The sequence below is a fragment of the Chionomys nivalis genome, chromosome 9 (genome assembly GCF_950005125.1).
Source record: "Chionomys nivalis chromosome 9, mChiNiv1.1, whole genome shotgun sequence".
NCBI lineage: Eukaryota > Metazoa > Chordata > Mammalia > Rodentia > Cricetidae > Chionomys > Chionomys nivalis.
Window position 1 is genome coordinate 83,909,678 of NC_080094.1, and position 23,857 is coordinate 83,933,534.

A 23,857-nucleotide genomic window follows, 5' to 3' on the forward strand; every position below is an offset into this window, starting at 1 on the left:
TAAAGTAAAACACGCCAATTATGTTCCAGGCTCCATTACCATCCACAATGTCAAGGGCATCATTACCTGGCTAGTGACAGTCGTGGTCTGTGTTGAAGGCTTCAAAGGAGCATCCTCCTCTGTTCCTGGGGCAGGAGGCTCCTCACTTCCTTCATCCTCCATTTCTACCTCCTGAATCTCACCATCTTCTAAAGGAGGAGGTGGAGGAGGAGGTGGAGGTGGAGGAGGAGGAGATTCTGGGGGTGGAGGTGGGGGTGGAGGCATTTCCAGAGGTAATGGTGGCTGGAGCACAGGCACATGTGACTGAAGGAGGGTCCAGAATGGAGTAAGTGGCATGAGTGATGAAGAAACTTGGCCAGAAAATGATTCTTTACAAAGAGAACCTGGAAAACAGACAGCAGTGAGGGAAAAACCAAAACAAATCCTTCATAGCTAATACTCATGTTAAGGTTCACATCACTACAAACCTAAGACAAATGTGCACAGTCGTTTCAAATAGCAGGACTAGAAGGCTCTCCCGTAATTAAAACTTGACTCATAGCTAGCCACTAATGTCACTGAAACACTGAGCAGTTCAACTTGGAAATTACTTCTATAATTTATGAGGCCGAGAGAACTTTTCCTAGCTATATTGTACTAGCATTTATATCCAGATTTGTAGATAAAAAATATCACAAAACGAGTAATTCCATTATCCAAATCTAAAACTTGGAAATAAACCTTATTTTTAAGTGTATGTGTTTAGGTATGTGCCTGTGTGTGCAGGTGCCCTTAAAGACCAGAAGAAGGCACCAAATCATTGGATCCTCTTGAGGCTTGAGTTAAGGCAGATGTGACCTGTCCAGTTGGTTGGTACTGAGAACCAAATTCAGTCCTCTGCCAAAATAGTATACGCTCTTAAGAGCTTCAGACCCCTAGAATTTTTTTTTTTTTTCAAACATTTATTGCAACATGAGAAGGCAGAAATTCTCTGGGGACTATGTTTCAAAAATGAAATAAATGAATCATGTATATCTGTAATACTGATTCTGTTTTATTACTATTTTTTTTTCGGTGAACTAGTTAAGTGTGGATGCCACAGTGAAAACCCATTAAAACAAAAAAAATTCTACCTATTTGATTAACCTGGATTAGAAGTTTTAAAAATGGATATTAGAAGTATTTAAAAATGTACTTCACATGTGCAAATGACATTTGCTTAACCACACCAACAAAGGGAAGGTCACTCTTCTTTCTGTGGTGAGTGAAGAGGAATTTAGGACAAAATGTCAAATGATCACTGAGATTTTCAAACACGGTGTTAAAAGATGTAGAAACTTTAAACTGCTGTTGCTTTAGCTTGAGTTAAATTATAACTGAAAAGCTATGTTAAATTTTTCTCAAATTTCACAAACACTATCATTGAACACTGCAGTTTTGCTGCTGGGTAGAGCTTTTTAAAGATTAGAGAAAATAGGAGGATATACTTACTTGTAGCCTTCCCCATCCCTCTTTATCGTCAATAGGGATGTTTCACAATATATGGGACTATTAGATATATATCCCAGGAATGTTGAGGGGATTTTCTCCCTAAAAATCATAGAATCTAGGAGTAGAAGAAACATGAGAAATCATCTAGTTCAACTTTCTCATTTTGGAGGTAATGAAACCCAGGTAGGAACTATTATCTTAGGATGGTAGAGTTGTCAGGGGACAGGCCAGAACCAAGAGTCCAGGTCTGACGCCTAGCCCTAGTGCTTTCTTTTTCTTTTTAAGTTTTTTGAGACAGGATTTCTCTGTGTAGCTTTGGAGTCTGTCCTGGAACTAGTCCTGCAGACCACGATGGTCTTGAACTCACAGACATCCACCTGCCTCTGCCTCCTTAAGTGCTGGGATTATAGGCGTGTAAATATCCAAATGTCGCCACCTGTCAAAATTTGACTAAATAAGGGCTCCATTATGAAAAACTCTAGGTTAGGGAGAAGGTCATTTATACTCAAAGCCTGACAAGGTAAAGCCCAAGCCAACAGGCTTTTAGAATAGATTTGCTAATGGAACACCATAGTTAACATATTGTGTAAAAAATATTAAGATGATTCACACTGTTTTTATAATTACTGAAACATTCCTTATTGCTAAAGAAAGGGACATTAGAAAAAGATTTACCAGAAAACATGAATGCAGTTTTTCAGCTAGACGAACTCAAACGACTCATTAACCTTTTTTGTATTGGCATCAAGTAATATGAATTTAGTTATACACCAACTTTCCAACAGAAACATTTCAGAAGACTAATTTGACCAAAAAGTATGTATATAGTTAGAAAGTCTATATTATAAAACAGTACATCAAGATTTCATCAGAACACTAAAGATAAAAATAAAGCAATAAACACTAAAGATTATTAATTTAAGACTTTAACTTTCTTCTACTAAATTAACTATAATGCATGGTGAACTGTGTCAGCCTTGATGACACTGGCAATTTTCTTGTCTTCAATCATCAAGCCTTGATGACACTGACATGCTGCCAATCAAATAAATGCAAGGGGAACACACCGGGCCAGGGTTAATAATGTGGTCTGTGACCCAGCAAAAGCAAATCATCTAAACTTTGTGTAAGTATTATTCAACTATACTTCATTGATGGGGGTTGGGGCACTGCTCAGTTGGCAGTATGCTTCCTAGAATGCACAAAGCATTAAGTCCCATCCCAGTGCATAAAACCAGGTATGGTAACATCACCTAGGAACCCAGTTCAGCACTTAGGAGGTGGAGCAGGAAGACTGTGACTCTGAGCTACACAGCAAATCCCCAACCAGCCTGGGGTATAACAGACATTGTTTCCAAAAAAACAGACAAATAAGCAAAAGACGAGACAAACTAAACATAAGCAACACACACTACCCAGCTTGATAAATTTAGCAAAAAGTAACAGAATTCCAAGCCCCTAAATTTACTCAAACATAAAAGCTGTATCTCAAACACTGATCATTCTTTCTTTAGCTTAAGCACAGAAAGGTTGAAATTACTTAAGATGGGATGGTGGCACAAGTTAGTAATTCTAACTCCTGGGAAACTGAGTCTGAGTTAGCCTAAAATACACAGAGAGCCCATCTCAAAAAGTCAAAAGCAATGTGTCTGAAGAGACGGTTCAGTGTTAAGATGGCTTGCAGTTCTATCCTGAGGACCAGGATTCAGATGCCAGTACCCATATCAGGTGGCTCTGAAATGTTTGTTAACTGCAGTCCAAGGGATCCAAGGCCGCCTTTTGGCCTCCACAGGCACACACACAAATAATAAAAATAAGTCTTTTTAAAAAATGTTAAAATCAAAACTTCTAAACAGAAAACCTAGTTTAAGCATCATATATATGTATCTATTACAATCATACTGCTACTTGTTTATAAATCAAATCCAGTTAGTATTTTTTATACTGACATGAACATTTAATTCTGAAATCCAATGTGATGGTTAAGCTTTTGTTATGCACTAAAATTAGAACTACATTAAGTTTAAAGAGACTATTGTGAGGATACCAATTCTTAATCTAAAACCTTTTGCTCTTAGGTATCTTATATCACATGTTACTCACCATGAAGAAGTATCACTCCACCTTCAGAGATATGATGCTTACTATACACTGAAACAATGAGCAAGGACTAAAATTGAAGTAAATCTTTTAAAACTTAACTTGCCTCCTCCTTATGGCATAATACCTTTTCTGTTTTTATTTTTTGGGTGGTCTAGGCATCAAACCTGGGGACCTCATGAATGCTAAGCACATACTATTACTATGCAAATAGCTCCAGATTCTTTTTCTTTTTTAATTTTTTTTTTTTTCTCTTCTCAAGACATGGTTTTGCTGTAGTTTTTGAGCCTGTCCTGGAACTAGCTCTTGTATACCAGGCTGGCCTTGAACTCAGAGATCTGTCTGCTTCTGCTTCTCGAGTGCTAGGAATAAAGGCATGCGTGACCACCACCCAGCCTTTTTTAAAAAATTTAAATTCATTGTGTGTGTGTGTCCCCGTGTGTATTTATTTATCTAGGTCGGAGAACAACTTCAAAGAGTCAGTTCTCTCCTTCCAACATGTGGATCCTGGGGGCTGAAGCAGATCATCATCAGGTGATCATCAGGTTTGGCGGCAATCAACTTTTACCCACCGAGCAATTCTGATGGCACCCTCATTTTTCTTTAATAAAAGATGGTTTTAAAGATGGGCGTAGTGAACTGAATGGTGCGCACACCTTTAATCCCAGCACTTGGGAGGCAGGGGCAGGTGGATCTCTGAGGGTAGCCTCTGGTCTACAGAGTGAATTCTAGGTCAGCCAGAGGGTTACAGAGAAACCTTGTCACACACACACACACACACACACACACACACACACACACACACACACACACACACACACACACAGCAAACCACACTCCACACCCATAAAATGGCTCAAGGTTTACCTTTTACCAGACAGCACCAACAGTTTGCCATCAACAATAGAATAAAATCTTAATGCCTGACACTGAAGTGTTTTTTAAAGAAACAAAATCAAAAACCACCACCCCCCAACCCTTAAGACTTGTTACCTGTACAGTAGTCAATTAGGGGAGTGTATAAAATGAGGAACTATGATCAAGAGTTCCAGTGTGCTGGTGGATAACTGGGATCTCAGCACCTAGGATTTGGAGGTCAAGGTCATACTTTCCTTGTCTGTATAGGGAGTTTGAGAACAGTTTGGGGGTCTGATTCAAACAGTCAAAAATCAGCAGAGTGGTTAAGAATGGAATCATCCACTCAACCAAATTCAAGCCTCAGTTTATTATGTACTAAAGAAAAAAAACCCATAAACTGTTACTAGGAATTATTTGTCACTCACTGCTACCAAAAGTAGACTTGTAAAAAAAAACAAAAAAAAAACAAAAGTAGACTTGTAAATGTGGCAGAGTAAAAACCCTTACTCTTGCTTTAACTCTATACATTACATTATAATCTGTGATATTTTAGTCCATCTAATGTTATCTAGGCTTCTTAATGATGTTAACAAAATCATTAGGGATATGACTGCAAATTTCTTGATGGGAGCAAGAAACACTTTTTTGCACTGAAAATGGGCAAGTGTGTAAAGCAGGTGAATTTCCACCAGGTTGCCCTCAAGTTCCCAATCTTCCTGCCTTAGACTCTTTTTTTTTTAAATATTTATTTATTATGTATACAATATTCTGTCTGTGTGTACCCCTGCAGGCCAGAACATTACAGATGGTTGTGAGCCACCATGTGGTTACCGGGAATTGAACTCAGAACCTTTGGAAGAGCAGTCAGTGCTCTTAATCAATCTCTGAGCCATCTCTCCAGCCCCTGCCTTAGACTCTTGATTGAGACAGTCACTGACAACCATGCTGATTAAGCCAATTAAAAAATTTTGAGTCCTTTATTAATGGACAGACCAAGAATGGGTTTGCACCTCTAGAAAGTCGCCTGATGCCAAAGCTCAGGGGTACAGCATTCTTAAAGACAAAGCCATAATTCCATTAGTGAGGGATTTAGAGTGCTCTAATAACATCTGCTTTCTTTGTAAGGTTCAGTGGCATCTTCTAGACACCGCATAATAAACGTCTGAACCATGCTCACTGTCATGGACAATCCTAGAAGCATCACCAAGGTGAATGCGGCTGTTGGGTGTAGAAGACTGCGAAGTGGCCGTGCAGGCACAAAATGTTGGGACAGGATAGCATTATCTTAGTCATTTCGTTGAAATAAGCCACTATATACCTGATAGGAAGAAGACAAAAAAAGGAGGTTCTTCTTATGCTATCAAAGTTTCCTAGTCAGGTGGTGGTGGCATACATCTTTAATCCAGAACTCAGGAAACAAGAGACAGGGAGATCTCTGAGTTTGAGGCCAGTCTGATCTATAGAGCAAGTTTCAAGACAGTCTCCAGATGAGTTCTAACACCCACATGGCAGCTCACAACCATCTGTAGATTTCGGGGACTCTGATAGTCTTTGCCTTTGAAGTGCATGGCACTAGGCACACACAAAGTGCAAAGACACGTGCACATATAAGATGAGATGATTAAAAATACAAAAAGCACAAGAACAGGGAAATAGCAAAGTGCTTGTGTTACAAGCATGGCAACCTGAGCTCAACCTAGCAACCATGTTTTAAAAATAAACAAACAAAAAAGAGATCTGGGTGGGTGTGGCTGCACGCCTTTAACCCAGCACTTGGGAGGCAGAAGCAGATGGATCTCTGAGTTTGAGGACAGCCTCAGTCTATCTAGCAAGTACCAGACCAGCCATGAAGCTAGACTCTTAAAAAGCTAAGGAATGGGGTGGAGGCAGCTGCCAAAGCTGCAGCTTTAATTCTAGTCATATCACTTAGCAGATTAAAGACTCATGTGGTCAGAAAAAGAGATATAAAGACAGATTCAAAGGGGGAGCAAAAAACCCTCTAAACAGTTTACAGTTTGTTTAAAAATATATGTAGGCTTGGGAGAGAAAAAGGATAAAGAAAGTACTTCAAAGAAAAAGAAATAGTTGGGTGTGGTGGTGCACGCCTTTAATCCCAGCACTTGGGAGGCAGAGGCGGGTGGATCTCTATGATTTAGAGGCCAGCCTGATCTACAGAGCGAGTTCCAGGACAGAAAAAGACACACAGAGAAATCCTCTTTCAAAAAAAAAAAAAAAAAAAAAAAACATAAAAAAAAGAGTAAAAAAAAAATAAAGCAATGTAAAGATAAATCTGGATACTGTATGTTACTGTGTTGTCTTTGAATTGTTTGACTGCTGAGGATAGAGCAACAGCTGCTAAAAATATTTGATTATAAATGCTGCTGGATTAATCCAACCTATATAATTTTGAAAATGCCTTGACCTCAATTTTTTTTTAAAAAAAGATTTATCACTCATACAGTATTCTGCACGCAGGCATGCTTGCACACCAGAAGAGGACACAAGATCCCATTACAGATGGTTATGAGCTACCATGTGGTTGGCTGGGAATTGAACGCAGGACCTGTGGAAGAGCAGGCAGTGCTCTTAACTCCTGAGCCATCTCTCCAGACCTTGACTTCAAAATTTAATTCAAAAGATATGTTACTTTGGAGAAGAGGTTTTGCTTTTGCTTCCACAGGAAATGAGGGGCTGTGATTCATTATGGGTTAAGAAAAATAAGGTTCGATCAAGGAAGATCCCCTGAGAAATCTCCAATAGGAGCGGATGGCCAAGATGATCGAACATTTTAGAGCACCTCTGTTAAGTTTCCTCTGTGTTCTACATCAAGAACAGCCTCAAGACTGCTGGCTGTGATGATCCAGCCTTACAAAATACACCAGTCAGAACTTGACCACAATCCTAAAGTTTCTTTGGGTCTCCTTATTAGCACCCCCAATCAGCAGGAAATAGTCTAGGAAACTGCACCCACATTCCCAAAAAATGGATTTTGGATGTCTTTGTTTAGAGTTTTAGTTACAAGTAATTCTGAATAATGTTCGGAAAAAAGCTAAATAAAAGAGATTCAGAGTTCTTGTTTTGAAAAGAAAAAAAGGGGGAAATGTTGTGGGATAATGCTCATGTACACTGCAAAAATTTGTCACTCATATTGGTTTAATAAAATGCTGATTGGCCAATAGCCAGACAGGTAGTATAGGCGGAGTGACCAGACTAGGAGAATTCTGGGAAGAGGAAAAGCAGAGACGCAGTTGTCAGACGCAGAGGAAGTAGGATGAGAATGCCTCACTGATAAAAGGTACCAAGCCATGTGGCTAAACACAGACAAGAATAATAGGTTAATTTAAGTTGTTAAGAGGTAGTAATAAGCCTGTGCTAATAGGGTAAAGAGTTTATAATTAATATAAGCCTCTGTATTTCTTTGGGACTGAATGGCTGCAGAACCAGGCGGGACAGAAATTTACGTCTACATATAGGTCTCTTATATTTTTAAATTTAATGTGAATTTTGATTTGTACTCTATTAATGAGTATGCAAAACATGTACTAATTAATATTTATTACATGAAATCTTTTAAGATCAAAAGATAGTAGTTGATTTTTATTTTGGTGGCAGACTCTGACTTACATTATTTGGCTTTCTGACTAGTCATTGAATTAATTCCTTTCAGTGTAACTCATGCATTCTCTTAGTTTAAGTTGGACTTTGCAATTAGCGTATCTTATTACTATGCTACAAATTGTTCTATGGTAAAAATATTAATGTCCTTTTCCCCAAAACTGTTCAACTACAACAGAGTAGACTGTCCTACCTGTGGAATTCTCAGAGGACTCTGTAGAGTTTGGATCAGTGCAGGTTTTATCTTTCACAGTCGACTTAGGAAGAATCTCATCTCTAACTTCTTGTGTTTGGCTTTCTTCCTCCTCCTCACCATCTGGGAATTCCCACTGAGACTCGCCCGACTGTTCGTTTACATAGAAATATCGTCTATGATCCCTAAATTACAAGAAAGAAAACACATGTTTTAAAATCTGTTCTCCTACAGGGACACTTCCATTTGGTCCTGTCCCAGGACAGCAAGCAGTCTGCTCTCACAGGGACGAACCTCTTCTTATGGTCTGCTATTCACAAAGGCAACAAAGAGCTTTGACAATTGAGGATGGAAAACCCAGGAAAATTCAAAGCTATTTGCAGTGTCAGCAGCTCTGTGAATACAGCCCTTAGCCCTCTCCAAAGGATGAATTAGAAATCATTTCTTTTCTTTCGTTTGTTTTTGTTTTTTGCCAATGCATAACCGGGTTCCAGGTTTCATTAATGAAGGGACTCAGTTGCCTAGAACACTAATTTCCCTTCCAAAGAAGAGAACATCGAAGTGAAAGGTGACTCTTCCCCTCTTGGACCGTGGAATTCATTTCAAATTCTTGATATCAAACACAGTGAAAGCTAAAGAGAGGGAGAGGATCTGGGAGCTGAAAAATAAAAGAGCAAAGATTTCAAATAACGAAAAAAAAAAATCAAGAAAAGCCAAATATAAAAAGAAATGTTTTCATCTGACCTGCTGGCAGAGGATAGTACTCTTGTTCTTCACTCATCTTCAGTCACGAAGCTTTCCTGAACGTCACCGAGGTTAATCAGGAGTAGTTGCTTCCAGAGGTCCTGTAAAGCGCACAGAGCTCTCGCATGCGCTTAACCCCCAAGCCCGCCCTACTCCGTGCAACACTCTGGAGAGTAAAAACCGGCTTTGTCCAATCTTGGGAAAAAATCCGTTACATGGAACACTTTTAAACACTGATTTTGTTTCTCCAAATGTGTGGCTGGGCAAACTCTGCTTGCAGTGCTTTTGCCTGCCCAGCACCACTGACTGCAGCTGCTCTCAGGCTCCAGACAGGCTGTCATGGCGTCAGGTGGTGGCGATCATAAATCCAAATCATGTCTGAGATGTCAAAGGTGAAATATGAAAAGGGGAGAAGAGTGCGTACCTGTCCCAGTGGCAGGACCAGCCTTTAGGAGTGGCGTTTATTTCATACTGTTTTAGTTGTTCTGCGGCATCCTGAAGCTTTCGTTTTAAGTAATTTCCATTAAGAGCCCCTTCTCGCCAGTCTGCAATTCGAGTCTAGAATCAACAGAGAATTAAGTTTGAGATCAGAATGCCAGGCGGTGGTGGCGCACACCTTTAATCCCAGCACCCTGGAGGCAGAGGCAGAGGCAGAGGCAGGCGGATCTCTGTGAGTTCAAGGCCAGCCTGGCCTACAAGAGCTAGTTCCAGGACAGGAACCAAAAAAAAAAAAAGATTGAGATCAGAAAACAGAGTAAAAGGGACTCCAAGACTGATTACCATGTTCTAACAGATGAGCAAGATCAAGAAAGCAGCCGGGCGGTGGTGGTACAAGCCTTAAATCCCAGCATTCAGGAGGCAGAGGCAGACGGATCTCTGAGACTTTGAGGCCAGCCTGGTCTACAAAGCAAGTTCCAGGACAGGCTCCAGAGTCACAGAGAAACCCTGTCTCAAAGAAAACAAACAAACAAACAAACAAAACCCACTTCTTAAATGTATGTCTATTAAGGTGATATTTTGCTTTATTTAATAAAGTGTTACTACCTGCAGCTGATAGCTCAAACATAAATTCAGAGTTGATATTGTAAAACATATTTTAAAAATTTTAAAAGCTGGAAGTGGTAGTACAAGCCTTTAATCTCAGTTGAGGCCGGAGGACCTGTAAGTCTGAGGTTAGCCTTGTCTACATAGTGATCTCCAGGACAACCAAGATTGCACAGAGACCCTGTCTCAACCCCTCTGCCACAAAACTATTTACTACTGTGTGTGTGTGTGTGTGTGAGATTTGCTCCAAGTGGAAATTTGAGGACAACTTTGTAGAGTTGGTTCTCCCACCTTATGGGTTCTGGGACAAATGTCACCTATCTCTTTTATTACTATTTATACCCACTGTGACATCTCCCTACCCACAAAACACATTTTGAGGTGGGGTTTGAGATAGGGTTTCTCTGCCCTAGCTCTCCTGGAACTCACTGTGAATCAGGGTGGCCTAAATGTCAAGAGATTCATCTGGCATCTGCTTAGCACGTGCTGGGATTGAAGGCATGTACCACCACTGCCCAGCTACAAAACACATTTTTTTAAAAAATAATTTATTTTTATTTGATATGTGTTGGTGTTTTGCCTGCATGTATGTTTGTATGAAGGTGATGGATCCTGGAGTTACAGTTGTTAGTTCCCCATGTGGGTGATGGGAACTGAATCCAGATCCTCTGGCAGAACAGTCAGTGCTCCCAAATCACTGAGCCATCTCTCTGGCCCCATAAAACACATTCTTAAGAAAGAATGCCATTCAAACACTATTTATGGGCTATGGAGATAGCTCAGTTATTAAAAGTTCTTGCCACAAGCATCAGGACCAGAATTAAGATCCCCACACCCCAAATAAAAGCCAGGCAAGCACCATGGCCCCCCTGAAATTACAACACTCAGAAAGTGGAGACACGCTGAGCAAGTTGACCAAACATACCACAAGTATTGGTAAGCTCTAGACTCAGGTGAGAAAGTATCTCAATTAATAAGGTGAAATACAGTGGAGAACGGTTCCTAATGTTCAGTACAGAACTCCACTCGCACACAGACATAGGCATGACCACCACCCAGGCATAAAAACAAAACAAGGACTGGAAGCTGGCTGGAGGTGGCACACACCTTTAATTCCAGCACTCAGGAGGCAGAAGCAGCAGATGTCTGTGAGTTCAAAGCCAGCCTGGTCTACAGAGTGAGTTCCAGAACAGCCAGGGCTATACACAGAGAAATTCTGTCTTGAAAAACGAAAAGCAAAAACAACAACGACAAAAGAAAAACCCACAGGAATTGGAGAGTTGGTTTGGCAATTAAGACCTAAATTTGGTTCCCAGTACCCATGCCAGGTAGCTCACAGACACCTGTGACTCCAGCTTCAGGGAATTTGACGTCCTCTTCTGGCCTCTATTTGTGTATGTGTATACACATACAGTATACACAGACATCTAAATAAAAATGAAACTTTCAGGAGGGGAGTGGTGGCAAGAGCCCAGCACTCAGGAGGGAAAAATGCAGGCAGATCTTGTTGAGTTTGAGGCCATCTTGGTCTACAGAGTAAGTTCCAGGATAGCCAGGACTACACAAAGAAACCCTGTCTCAAAAAACAAACAAAACTTTCATAAAAGCTAAATAAGCTGAGTGTGGCACAACAGCCTTTAGTCCCGGCACAGAGCCAGAATCTCTAAATTTGAGACAGTCCTGGTCTGTACATTAAGCTCAGGCCAGCCAAGGCTACATAGGTTCTGTCTCAGAAAAACAAAAACACAAAAGGGCTGGAGAGATGGTTCAGAGGTTGAGAGCACTGGTTGCTCTGCCAGAGGTCCTGAGTTCAGTGCCCAGCATGGTGGCTCACAACCATCTGTAATGAGATCTGATGCCCTCTTCTGTCCTGTGGGCATACATGCAGACAGACACTGTGTACATAATACATTTTAAAGAAGAATAAATAAAAAGTAAAACAACGAAGTGACAGTCACACCAAAACTAGAAGAGTCACCTCGGTCTGTAAGAGCAGCGTGTGGAAATTGGAGATGGACTGTCTGTTAATCCCTAGGAATTCAAATTTGCTTGTCAGGGTATTTGCCAGTTCTCCAATCTGAAACTGTAATAAAGAACAGAAAAAAATTAAACCAGAACTCGAGCATTTCTTCCTTCATTAATTTATTATTACAGATACTGGAAATTTATTAGCTGTACACAAATAACTATAGCTAGACATGCTTAGAATTCTATTTTATAATAAAATTCACATAAATAATAAAATGCTTATCTACTCACTCTATTACAATGTATTCAAACAGCATAAATTTCAACAGCTGAATATAGATTCTAATCTTAAACAACCAAATTTACATAAAGAGAATATCGAGCCAGGTGGTGGTGGCGCACGCCTTTAATCCCAGCACTTGGGAGGCAGAGGCAGGCGGATCTTTGTGAGTTCGAGACCAGCCTGGTCTACAAGACCAGGACAGGTTCCAAAACCACAGAGAAACCCTGTCTCGAAAAACCAAAAAAAAAAAAAAAAAAAAAAAGAATATCGAAATTGTGGTTGCTGCTAAGGCTGAAGTGATAAGGGAAATACTGGTCCAGTAGTAGAAACCATTCACCCACAAAATTGGGCTCTAAGGTACAGCTTGGTGACTATAGCCAACAATACATTTTGTACAGCTGAAATTCAGAGAAATAGTCTAACAGCCCTATACCAAAGAAAGATCTGTGATATGACTATATACACACACATAAAACATCTTACTATAAATGGTAAATATGTCAACTATATCTTAAAATAACTGAAAGGAAAATATCACAAATGATATTCCAATATTGTCCAAATTTTCATTTACTTATGCTGGAAAATAATATTCTCCCAGTCTCTTCTAGGTTGCACAATACAGAAAAATACATGCTACAGTTTTTTTTCCAACAAATCACATTTAAAGGGTCACATTAAATCAACAGACTAAGAATTTTAGAAAATAAATAAATAAACCAGTCTATGTTAAAGAAGCATAGACATTTTTGGTTATATCTCTCAATACAGTGTACACCAGGTATGGTAGTACAGGCCAATAATCCCAACACTCATGAGGCTGAGGATGGAGGACTGAGTTCCAACCCTGCCTGAGCTCCATGATGATACTGTTTCAAAAGAACCATTCAAATAGCCGTTAACGTAGTATTAGGTGTAGTATGAGGTATTATAAGCTGCCCAGGTGTTTTAACATATATGGAGGATGTGCATTCAGTTATTTATAAATTAAGACTCAAACAGTTCAGATTTGGGCATAGCCAGATGTGGTCCTTGTTATAAATCCCTGTGGATAGAAAAGAATCTCATGAGGCTACAAATGCAACTGGAAACAAATGTTCCTTCCTTTAAAGACAAGCATTTCTTTTCTTTTCTTTTAAAAATATTTATTTATTAAGTACACAGTGTTCTGCCTGCATGTATACCTGCAGGCCAGAAGAGGGCACCAGATCTCATTACAGATGGTTGTGAGCCACCACGTGGATGCTGGGAATTGAACTCAGGACCTCTGGCAGTGCAGCCAGTGCTCTTAACCTCTGAGCCATCTCTCCAGCCCAAGACAAGCATTTCTTTTCTTTTTATCCTTTTTTTTTTTTTTTTGGTTTTTCGAGACAGGGTTTCTCTGTGTACCTTTGGTGCCTGTCCTGGAACTCACTCTGTAGACCAGGCTGGCCTCAAACTCACAGAGATCCGCCTGCCCCTGCCTCCCAAGTGCTGGAATTAAAGGCGTGCGCCACCACCACCTGGCCTAAAGACAAGCATTTCACATAAGAATCAAATCTTTCCTCTTTTTAGTACTTGTAAATCAGAGAAGCCTGTATTTCTTCCCAGCAAAGGATTAATTTCAATGAAAGTATTTACAATTTTCATACCACTTACTTCTCAGCATCATTCTTATTCTAGCCTTAAATAAAATCTTTTATTCTAACAAAATGAGAATTTTAGTTTCGGACACAATAAAGCTTATGACTTGCTGACAGAAGTTAGCACCAGTTTAATGGCTGAACCTGTAACCCCAGCATTTGGGATACTGAAGCAGGAGTATCCCAAGTCTCAGGCCAGCCTTCTCCATGTGCACCTCCCCAGTTCAGACCACAAATACCCGTACTTTCAAATCCTGCTCTTCTTCTACTCTAGGTGCTATTTGGACTTTTATCTTCTCAGAAGACTCTTCTACTTCTGCCTCCTTGTCCGAATTTTCATCTGTTTTTTCAGAATTTTCAGCACCGATTGCTACAAAAACAAAAGCACCATGAAATTAAGCCAACACAGACAACCGAGAGCTCCAAGACACATTTTCTTCTCTTTGCACCTCGCTTGCCTGCTTTATCGAAGTTCTAATAACTCGTCCATCAGCACCAAAGGTACCTTTTCTGGAAAGGCGACCACCAAGTCCCATTGTTCTACTACCATGTTTACCTTAGAGTTTCCGCTTTCCCTTTGTCTTTAACATCTTTTCTTCCATTTCTTACAAAAGTTAGGTATCAAACTAGGAATACACAGGATTCTTTACCAAATTGGGCAGAACAGGAAGAAAAGTTGGGCAGCATCAACTTCAGCTGCCAAGCACAGGTCACACCTGTTAGTATCCCGGAATGGATAGAAGGATCCTGAGTTTCAGGCCAGTCTGGACTATATAACAAGTCATCAATGCCAGTCATGGTGGTACATGTCTTTAGCTCCATCACTTAGGCAGAGGCAGGAGAAACCCCCTTTTCAAAAAAAAAAAAAAAAAATCACCACCACCAAACATTGCCCCATTACCTTCCTGAAATCCTCAAGTGGCTAAGAACTATAAAAACTTATAAGACCATCAAGATTCATATAGTTGTCTATACCAATAGCCCCAGCTATTCTAGATGACAGCAGAGGAGATGTTGGGCCAGCAGAGGCAACCTGGCCAAGATCCCTTCTCTTCCATTATAGGGCTTCACAACTGACATGGTAGCACGCACCCATGATCCCAACACTTGAGGGGTAAAGGCAAGAAAAATTAATTCAACACCACCAAAAACTACACCGGGAGCTCTAGGCTAGACAGGGATACAAAGTAAGACATTTTACAAACTCTAAGATAAGACAAAATGAAAGTTAGAATATGATCTCACTTGGTAGCCCAGTCTATCCTGAAACCTATGGTCCTAAAATCTCTGTATCCTAAGTGTCAGAATTATAGAAACAGATAATGATACCCCTTAGACTTTTTAAGTGATAATTAAAATAATATTCTTTGTATGTGTGTTGTTATGCCATTGTTCACACGTGGACATTAGAGAAGAACTTTGTGAAGGTGGTTCTCTCCTTCTACATTTATATGGGTCCTAGGGATTGAACTCGAGTCATGACTGCATTGTTGGGCAGTAAATGCCTTTACCCACTGAGTCATCTTGCTAGCCCTTGTTTTTTCTATGTTTTTAAATGATTTGAAACAAAATCTATTAGTCTGACTTATTAACTTATAAAAATCATATTTTAGAAGTCTATCTAATGGCAGGTAAAAAAGCAATTCTATAGGGCAATTAAACAAAAACTTAAGTTATATAGGTGTGAACACTAAGACCCTAAGGCAGGTGGCTGTGAAGACTGTAGTGGGCTATCACCAAGCCACAGAACCTCAATGTTTACAGGGCACCCAACAACCTCCTCAAGATTGGTGTGAGCAGCCCCCACTTCACCAGACCTCTGAGGGTCAAGACTAACCTTCCTATAATCAAGCTGAAGGCTCTGTTAGAAGTCAATTAGAGAGAGTGAGGCTGTAGTTCCCCGATCTCTGGGAAAGCATGTTTGCAGCAAGCGATGGAATATTGGACAACAATGCCATCAATATAAACATCACTGGTCATCCTCTACCACAGAATGCATGTTGTCTTAACATGTTTGTATAGGAGTAAATAGATAAAAACTATACGACCCCCTCCCCAAAATAAAATATACCTGAATTTGGCCAGAGAACAAGACTACTAATGATTCATCTGTATCAATTAACACTGCTATAATATGCCTTGAGTATACAAAACTCACTCACATGCTTCCATTTATTTGTTGTTTTGGCAGTTGATAAGAAGTTAATATTTTTAGTGAAAACTTCCTTATCCAGTTTCTAACTAGCTCTTCTTTGCTGTAGTCTCAGAAGCAGCCCTATAAAACCTGCGGTGTCCTAATTAAAGTTGCTGACTTGGTCTTATTTGCAGCTTTTATGTCATGTTTGCTCTTGAATCTGACTGACTAGAATATTTCTATTCCTCCTTTAATGTCTGATGCCATCACTTGGGCACTCCAGCATACACTGCACATGAAGGCATACTTGTATGCACAACATTATCTTCCTTTTGGCCTATAGTTCCTTTCACAAGGAAGATTAATGAAGAAAATATTTATATTCTGTATAAAAAACAAAATCAACCCAGGCAGTGGTGGGGCACGCCTTTAATCCCAACACTCGAGGCAGAGGCAGGCATATTTCTGTGAGTTCAAGGCCAGCCTGCTCTAGTTCCAGGATAGCTAGGGCGGTTACACAGAGAAACCCTGTGTTGAAAAACCAAAAAGAAAAAAAAAAACACTATAATCATGTTTAAAATTCTTTTCAAATAAAAGCTGAAAAGCAAAACACACACTCCCAAGATATAAATAACAAAGAATCTATCTGTAGGGGCTGGAGAGGTGGCTCAGCAGTTAAGAACACTGACTGCTCTTCCAGAAGACCCAGGTTCAATTCCCAGCACCCACATGGCAGCTCACAACTGTCTGTAACTCCAGTTCCGGGGCTTCTGATGCCCTCACATAGGCGTTCATGCACTAATGTACATAAAACAAAAATAATTAAATTAAAAAAAAGAATCTATCTGCAGTAAAACTAAAATGTGCATAAAGATACATGTACTAGCATGTTTATTAGAGTAATATATATTGTTGAACACCTTGACAAATACATGTGATACAGTGTGAGCAACAGAAAGAACAAAGAAACTACAATTTGGCTTCATCTGGATCCCTGTACCTGTCATCAACCTTCCTACCTACAACCTTCTACAGACAACCTCTATTTTGATGGTATTATTCCTTAGTTTCATCAAGTTTTTGCCTATTTTCTGGCTTACAATATACAGACTAGAATGTGATTTTTCTATGTTGCTTTTTATTCACACCGTCTCAAAAATTCCTATGTTGTTACCCATAATTACGACTCATTCATTTCTGCACTGCTGCATACAATTCCATCATAAAAATGTAAAACTTCTCCATCCTACCATTTTGACAAGATACCAGGCAATCTAAAACAACAAGCGGGATGGAGAGATGGCTCAATAGTTAAGAGTTCTTGAGTTCAATTCCCAGCAACCACATGATGGCTTGTAACCATTTATAGTGGGATCGGAAGCACTCTTCTAGCAAAAAGTCAATAGAGCACTCAAATACATAAAATAAATCTATAAAAAATAAAAACAACAAAAAAGGGAAAATGGTCTGGAAGAGTGTACGTACATAAAAAAGACAAAATGTATAGCAGGGATAGGAAACCAGAATTCTTTATTTGCTGGAAAAAAACAAAACAAAACAAAACAAAACAAAACAAAACAAAACAAAACAGGCTACACAGTGTAGCCCTGGCTGGTTTAGGATTCAAGAGATCTGGTTGCCTGCTTGTCTTTCAAGTGCTAAGATTAAAGGCAGGTGTCATCCCACCTAGATTCTTTTTGTTTGCATTTTGTTTTTGAGACAGGGTTTCTCGGTATAACCCTGACTATCCTGGAACTCATTCTGTAGACCAGGCTGGCCTTGAGTGAACTCAAGAGATCCACCTGCCTTTTTCACCTGAGTGCTGGGATTAAAGGCGTGTACCACCACCAACCAGCTCCAGATTCTTTTAAAAAAAAATTACATTTACTTATTGTGCAGGTGTGGCGTATAGGAGTGTAGATGTGTGCACATTATGGTGCATGTGTGGATGTCAGAGCACAACTTTTAAGACTTCCTTTCTTCCTCTTCCCACCACTCAGGTCCTGGGAATCAAACACAGATTGTCATCCTTAGTGGTTTTATCTGCTGTCTCAAAAAACCAAACAACAACAACATAGATTACTTGTATTATTAGGTAGCATTTTAGCTAGAACTGATAAAAAGTGTCTTGTAGAAAGGCTTGGTGCTCAAATCTTACTCCCAATTTTCCAACACAAAATTAGAGTCAAATGTAAATGAAAACATTAGCTTTATTTGGAGTTCTCTGATTAACTGGGAATTGAAATAGAGCTCTTCCACCATTCCCAGAATAGAGACAACTTGAATCCCGTGACAGAATCAGGCTGTCAACCTACCCATAATAAAGAGGGTAACTTTTACAGAGAACAGAACCAAGATGTAGACTGGGCTTGCCAGGAGTAGACCTTTGATATTCTCCTAGCAGTAGTAAGCAAAGGAATATTCACGTCTTACACACAAGTTAGGGCAATTTTGTGCAAGCAATAAAACGGGGGCTAGTGTGGTTCAGTGAGAGCTCACTACTGTATGAGCTGGATGACCTGCGTCAGTCCTTAAGAGTCCATGGAAAGGTAGAAGAAAATCGACTCCTCAAAGTTGTCCGCTCATCTACACATACCATGGCACACACGCACAATAAAAGACAAAGAAAGAAAAGAAATAAAAAGGCTGGAACAATCTTATTTCCTGCTGTGGGAAAAAGTAGTAATCCCAACTTTGTAAGAAATACAGGACCTGACTGATGTCAACCTATCAAATTCGTACATGTCAACAAGAAAAACAAAAAAAAAACCAAGAGATGTAGAAGAAAGCTTCACTTACAGAATTTCAAATACTAAGAACACCATCTGTCTGCTATTGTGTAGAAGAAAAACAGAGAAGGCTTATCACACTACCCAGTACTCTAAAGTTTACTGTGCTCTAGGAATGCAAAGCTCAGTGGTAATGAGGTTTCCAAGAGAGAGGGTTGGGGAGGGAATTAGTTTATGGGAAGCACAAATTACCAGGTTCTCCATTTTCTGGAGTCTCTTGTCCAGTTTTACTAGAACTTCGGCTGGTGGACTCTGGACTGGTAGCTCGAACAAACATCTTCCATTTTCCTCTTTTAGACGTAAGTCTACGCATTCCATCCTGAGATGCTGGCTGGCTGATATCAGAACGTGGACTAGACCCTGACATACTTCCATCTCCTTCTTCCAAGGCTCTTAACTCTGCCTACAAAGAATGTGTTAATAAAATTAGCAAGATATTAACTACTTTATCAACGGTTAAATACTGCAAGTACTAAGAACAATGGTCATAACTGGTTAAGTTTAAAACTTTTGGGCTGGAGAGATGGCTCAGAGGTTAAGACCACACTGGCTGTTCTTCCAGAGGTCCTGATTCAATTCCCAGCAACCACATGGTGGCCCACAACCATCTGTAATGAGATCTTGTGCTCTCTTCTGGCCTGCAGGCATACATGAAGATAGAATACTGCATGTATAATAATTAAAAAAACTTGAGAAGCAGCATTTTTAACCACTTTCTTTCACAGCTCAAAATTAAGTTCCATTTCCATATATTCCTCTGCTATTAATAAATGTTCATTCATGGGATTTGAGATTTAGCTCAGTGGTATAGAGCCTAGCAAATGCAAGGTCCTGGGTTTGCCCCTCAGCTTAGGGGTGAGGGGTAGGGGCGGGGGGAAAAATCACAAAAAAGCTAGGCAGTAGTGCCACATGCTTTTAATCCCAGTACTTGAGAGACAAAGGTAGGCAAACCTTTGTGAATTCAAGGCCAGCCTGGGCTACATAGAGAAACCGTCTCAAAAAAAACAAACAAACAAACAAAAAAAAAAAACCCCATAAATGTTCATTCACAATTAATTACAGTGACAAATTTTGATGTGTCACAAACATATAAACCTTCTGACATGCATACACATAATGGAAACAGTTTTATTAGCTGGTCCCCTACAGATTCAAAGCTTCAGGTTATTGTTACTGACCCAGGTCAAGCTTTGGGGCTGGAGATGGTTCATCAGTTAAGAGCACTGTCTGCTCTTCTAGTGGTCCTAAATTCAATTCCCAGCAACTACATGTTACCTCACAACCTCCTATAGTGCGATCTGAGGCCCTCTTCTGGCATAAAGTTGTGTATGATAGAGCACTCATACACATAAATTTAAAAATTAAAAAAGAAAATAAAAAATCCTGCTTCATATTGGACTTTTAAAGACAAAGCATAAGACTACCCCCTAAGAGGAGAGGGCAAAAAAAGAACTGGGTGTGGTGAACATGCCTGTAATCCCAGTACTCAGGAGACTAAGGCAGAAGATCACAAGTTTGAAGCCATCCCACCTCTACCCCTTAGTATTATGTCACAAGACCTATTTACTGTTTGACAACTAGCAAGAGCAGCACTAGAAACCGAAACAACAATTCTGTACTTCATTAGATTAGAAAACACTTAGGGAACTGGAGAGATGGTTCAGTTGTTATGAGCTCTGTTGCTCTTGCAAAGGACCTGGGTTTAGTTCACTGTCATCTATAACTGTAGTTCCTGGGATCTGATGTCCTTCCTCAGACCTCTGCAGGCACTAGGCATGCATCAATGTGCACAAAATACACATATAAAAAATAAATCTTCAAAAATAACACAGGTGAAGAGATGAGCAAAAGTCAAGTCCCAATAATGGTTGTAAGTTGAGCATCCGAGTATAACAGTAATAAGGGGAAGTCCCTTAAATCAGTGATGATTAATCAGCACTGTCCCCTTGAATGGTTCTAGAAGAACGTAGGAGACTCATCTATGGGTATATTAGTAAAAGAGGTTTTCATGAGAATTTTATTGTGACAGCATCAGGCCACGAGCTGGGGGGGGGGTGTCCCAAAATGAATAAAAAAAAAATGGGAAAGCAGCCAGCTGAGCACTGGCATTCACCTTCACTTCCTGACTATGGAAACACAATCCTCAAGGTAGAGTGCCTGTAGAACCCTGCTCATCACTGTCACACAATGGGATGGGCTGTACCCCCAGCTGTCATCCAAAATACATCCTTTTTCCTTAAGACGCTTATGTCAGACACTTTGCCACGACAAAGAGAAAGGTTAACTATATTTTGAAAATCTTCAAAACCTTACTTTTTTCCTTTCCAAAGCTAGCTCCAGCTCAAGGGTATCTTGCTCTTCTTCCTCCTCACTTTCTCCAGACTGAACAACACTGCAAAGATCCTCCTGAGAAGGGTCTTCTAAGCTGTCCAGGGTGACTTCCTGGGGCTTCATGACAGTCCCCATTTCCTCCGCTGCTGTGCTTGTTTCCTTAACCTCTGACATGGGATCTGCTTCTTTACAAATGACTTTTCTTCTCCATCTTTCTTCTTCCTCTTTCACTCCTTCAGGCAGCAAGGGAGCAAGCAACGCTGCTGCCACCCCTTTCCTTTCCTCCTCGCTGTTGGAAAGAGCTTGAATTCCTTCATTCACTTCCTATAAAGAATAAAAGCATTGCCTCACAACTCTCAAAATAATCCCTTGGAATATTCAATTATTTGTATTAACTAGCTTCTTAATTACTGGATACGCACAAAACACCCATACTCAACATATTAGTACACACTACATGCACACGAAGGAAACACTGCTTTAGGAAGGCAGTAGTTGAACTACAATCTACTGTCTCTGGATAGCGAAGGGAAGCTAGTAGGAAGCAGATAGCCATGACATCAGCATTTTGTTAACACATGACTACATAAATCTTCACCTTCTTCTTCTGCAAGGTGAAAAAAAGCTCATGTTTCAAAGGGAACTTAAGAAAAAAATAAAGTTTCTAAAATAAAATATGTGCTTGAGCTGGGCACTGAAGGTGCATGCTTAAATGCCATCTAATCTGGGAGACAAGAGGAAAAGAAATATAGAATTTACCCTTAATAATGCTAACTTAATGATAGCCTTGACAATACCATCTTAAAACAAAATTGCTTCATTCATATGTTTAAAGTGACCGGATGGTGGTGGTGGTGCAAACCTTTAGACCCAGCATTTAGGAGACAGAAATAGGCAGATATCAAGTTCGAGGCCTGCTTAGTCTACAGAATGAGTTCCGTGACAGAGAGACCCTGTCTCGAAATAAAAACAAAAAACCTATTTTATCTATTGGAATACTTAACCATCCTAGAAATGTACAGATTACAAAAAAAAAAAAAAAAAATAAATTGGGGATGGGGTCTCATGTAACCCAGACTGAACTCAAATTGGCATATAGCAAAGGCTATCCTTGAAGTTTGTACTTTGGAGATTAGGAATACAATTTAACACATGATACTTAATCTGATCCTAAGTACCGGGTGGGTAGGGATGGGAGGTTGTGTGTATCACTCTGAAAAATCAAAATAAATTGTAATTCAATGTACAATTCATTTGTTTCTAAACTCCATCTCAAAAAATAACTAAATAAACATTATAGGTAAGGCTGGATATAGTGGTAGACTCCTTTAATCTCAGCATTTGTGGGGCAGGGGAAATCTTTGAGTTTGACATTAGCCTGCTTTACATACTGAGATCCTGTCTCAAATAAATAAATCAATAAATAATGCAAGTTTAATACAAGTCTATTATATGAAAGCCTGAAGAGGTTTCAGTGGATAAAGGCACTTTCTAAAAAGTGTGACACACTGGGTGTGGTAGGGCACACTTTTAATCCCACCTGCCTCTGCCTGGATCTCTGTGAATTCAAGGCCACCTTAATCTATATAATGAATTCTAAGCCAATATGGCTGCAGAGATCCTGTCTCAAAACTCCAAGTCTGATGACTGAGTCTGTCTAACCAGAGCCTACGTGGTAGACCAGAACTATAATGCTACCAGATATTAGCAGGTGGTCCTCTGACCTATACTCTGGCAACTGTGCTCCCCACCCCCCATAAATAAATGCCAAAAAATTATATGAAATTATCAAGCTATATGTATATGAACTATAAATGATTTTTATGTTCATACTATGGGCCTATCCACAAGGTATGTTTATATAAATTCAATTACTCCGAAATCTAAAAACCCCAAATCTGAAATATTTTGGATAAGGATGACTTTTATAATTTTTCTTAAATTTTAATTGGGGGCTGGAGAGATGGCTCAGCGCTCTTCCAAAGGTCTTGAGTTTCATTCCCAGCAACCACATGGTGCCTCACAGCCATCTGTAATGAGATCTGATTCCCTTTTCTGGCCTGCAGGCATACACACAAGCAGAACATTATACATAATAAATAAATCTTTAAAACATTTTGTTTGTGTATGTAAATGTAGGTGTCTACAGAGGCCAGCAGAGTCTGGTTCCCCCAGAGCTGGAGTTCAGGCCTTTAGGAGCCTCCTGATGTGGGTGCTGGAAGAGTAATAGGGCTCCTGCTGAGCTCTCCAGCCACTAGAGTTTTAAGTTTTTAAAGAAATGACTCCCCTTACTCTCCACCGCACAAGCTCATCTTGCTATAACTCAGGTTTGCTATGCTTGAGTTCTTCCTGCAACTACCACTCACACACTGGGATTGCAGGTAAATGTCCCCACACCTGACATATCCGACACATCTGCTTATTTTAGATATATCTAATCCTGGGGGTGGGAAGTGGCTCTTAAAAGGAAACCCAAAATGAGACGATAACTTCGTTCTCAAGTTCAGATGGGAATCTTGGTTGTTGTCTTATACAGTCTATAAGAGTGGTCTATAATAGCCATGCTTTCGGTTTCTAATAAGTCAGTTTAAGTATATAATATAAGAAAGTAAAAGAATAGCAAAGAAAAACAGAAGTATCAGATAGATAATAAAACACCATCAAGGTCTGGAGAGATGGCTCAGAGGTTAAGAGCATTGCCTCTCT

The 23,857-nt window shown here is 39.8% G+C and overlaps 1 protein-coding gene across 7 annotated transcripts in view; it reads right to left on the reverse strand.

Annotated features, from left to right (window-relative positions):
• Nucleotides 1–23,857, reverse strand: part of Fnbp4 (formin binding protein 4) — a 36,812-nt gene that overhangs the window by 5,107 nt on the left and 7,848 nt on the right. The window contains exons 7-13 of one of the 7 annotated variants that reach the window (XM_057780406.1): nucleotides 21,134–21,475; nucleotides 19,013–19,223; nucleotides 14,143–14,267; nucleotides 12,003–12,107; nucleotides 9,405–9,538; nucleotides 8,237–8,421; nucleotides 67–383 (exon numbers count right to left, since the gene is read on the reverse strand). In XM_057780406.1, coding sequence (XP_057636389.1) covers nucleotides 67–383; nucleotides 8,237–8,421; nucleotides 9,405–9,538; nucleotides 12,003–12,107; nucleotides 14,143–14,267; nucleotides 19,013–19,223; nucleotides 21,134–21,475 — 1,419 coding nt within the window. Of the gene's footprint in view, nucleotides 1–66; nucleotides 3,622–8,236; nucleotides 9,539–12,002; nucleotides 12,108–14,142; nucleotides 14,268–17,955; nucleotides 18,035–19,012; nucleotides 19,224–21,133; nucleotides 21,476–23,857 lie in introns of those variants that run through there. The other 6 variants (XM_057780407.1, XR_009057705.1, XR_009057706.1 and 3 more) reach the window with 6 other exon arrangements.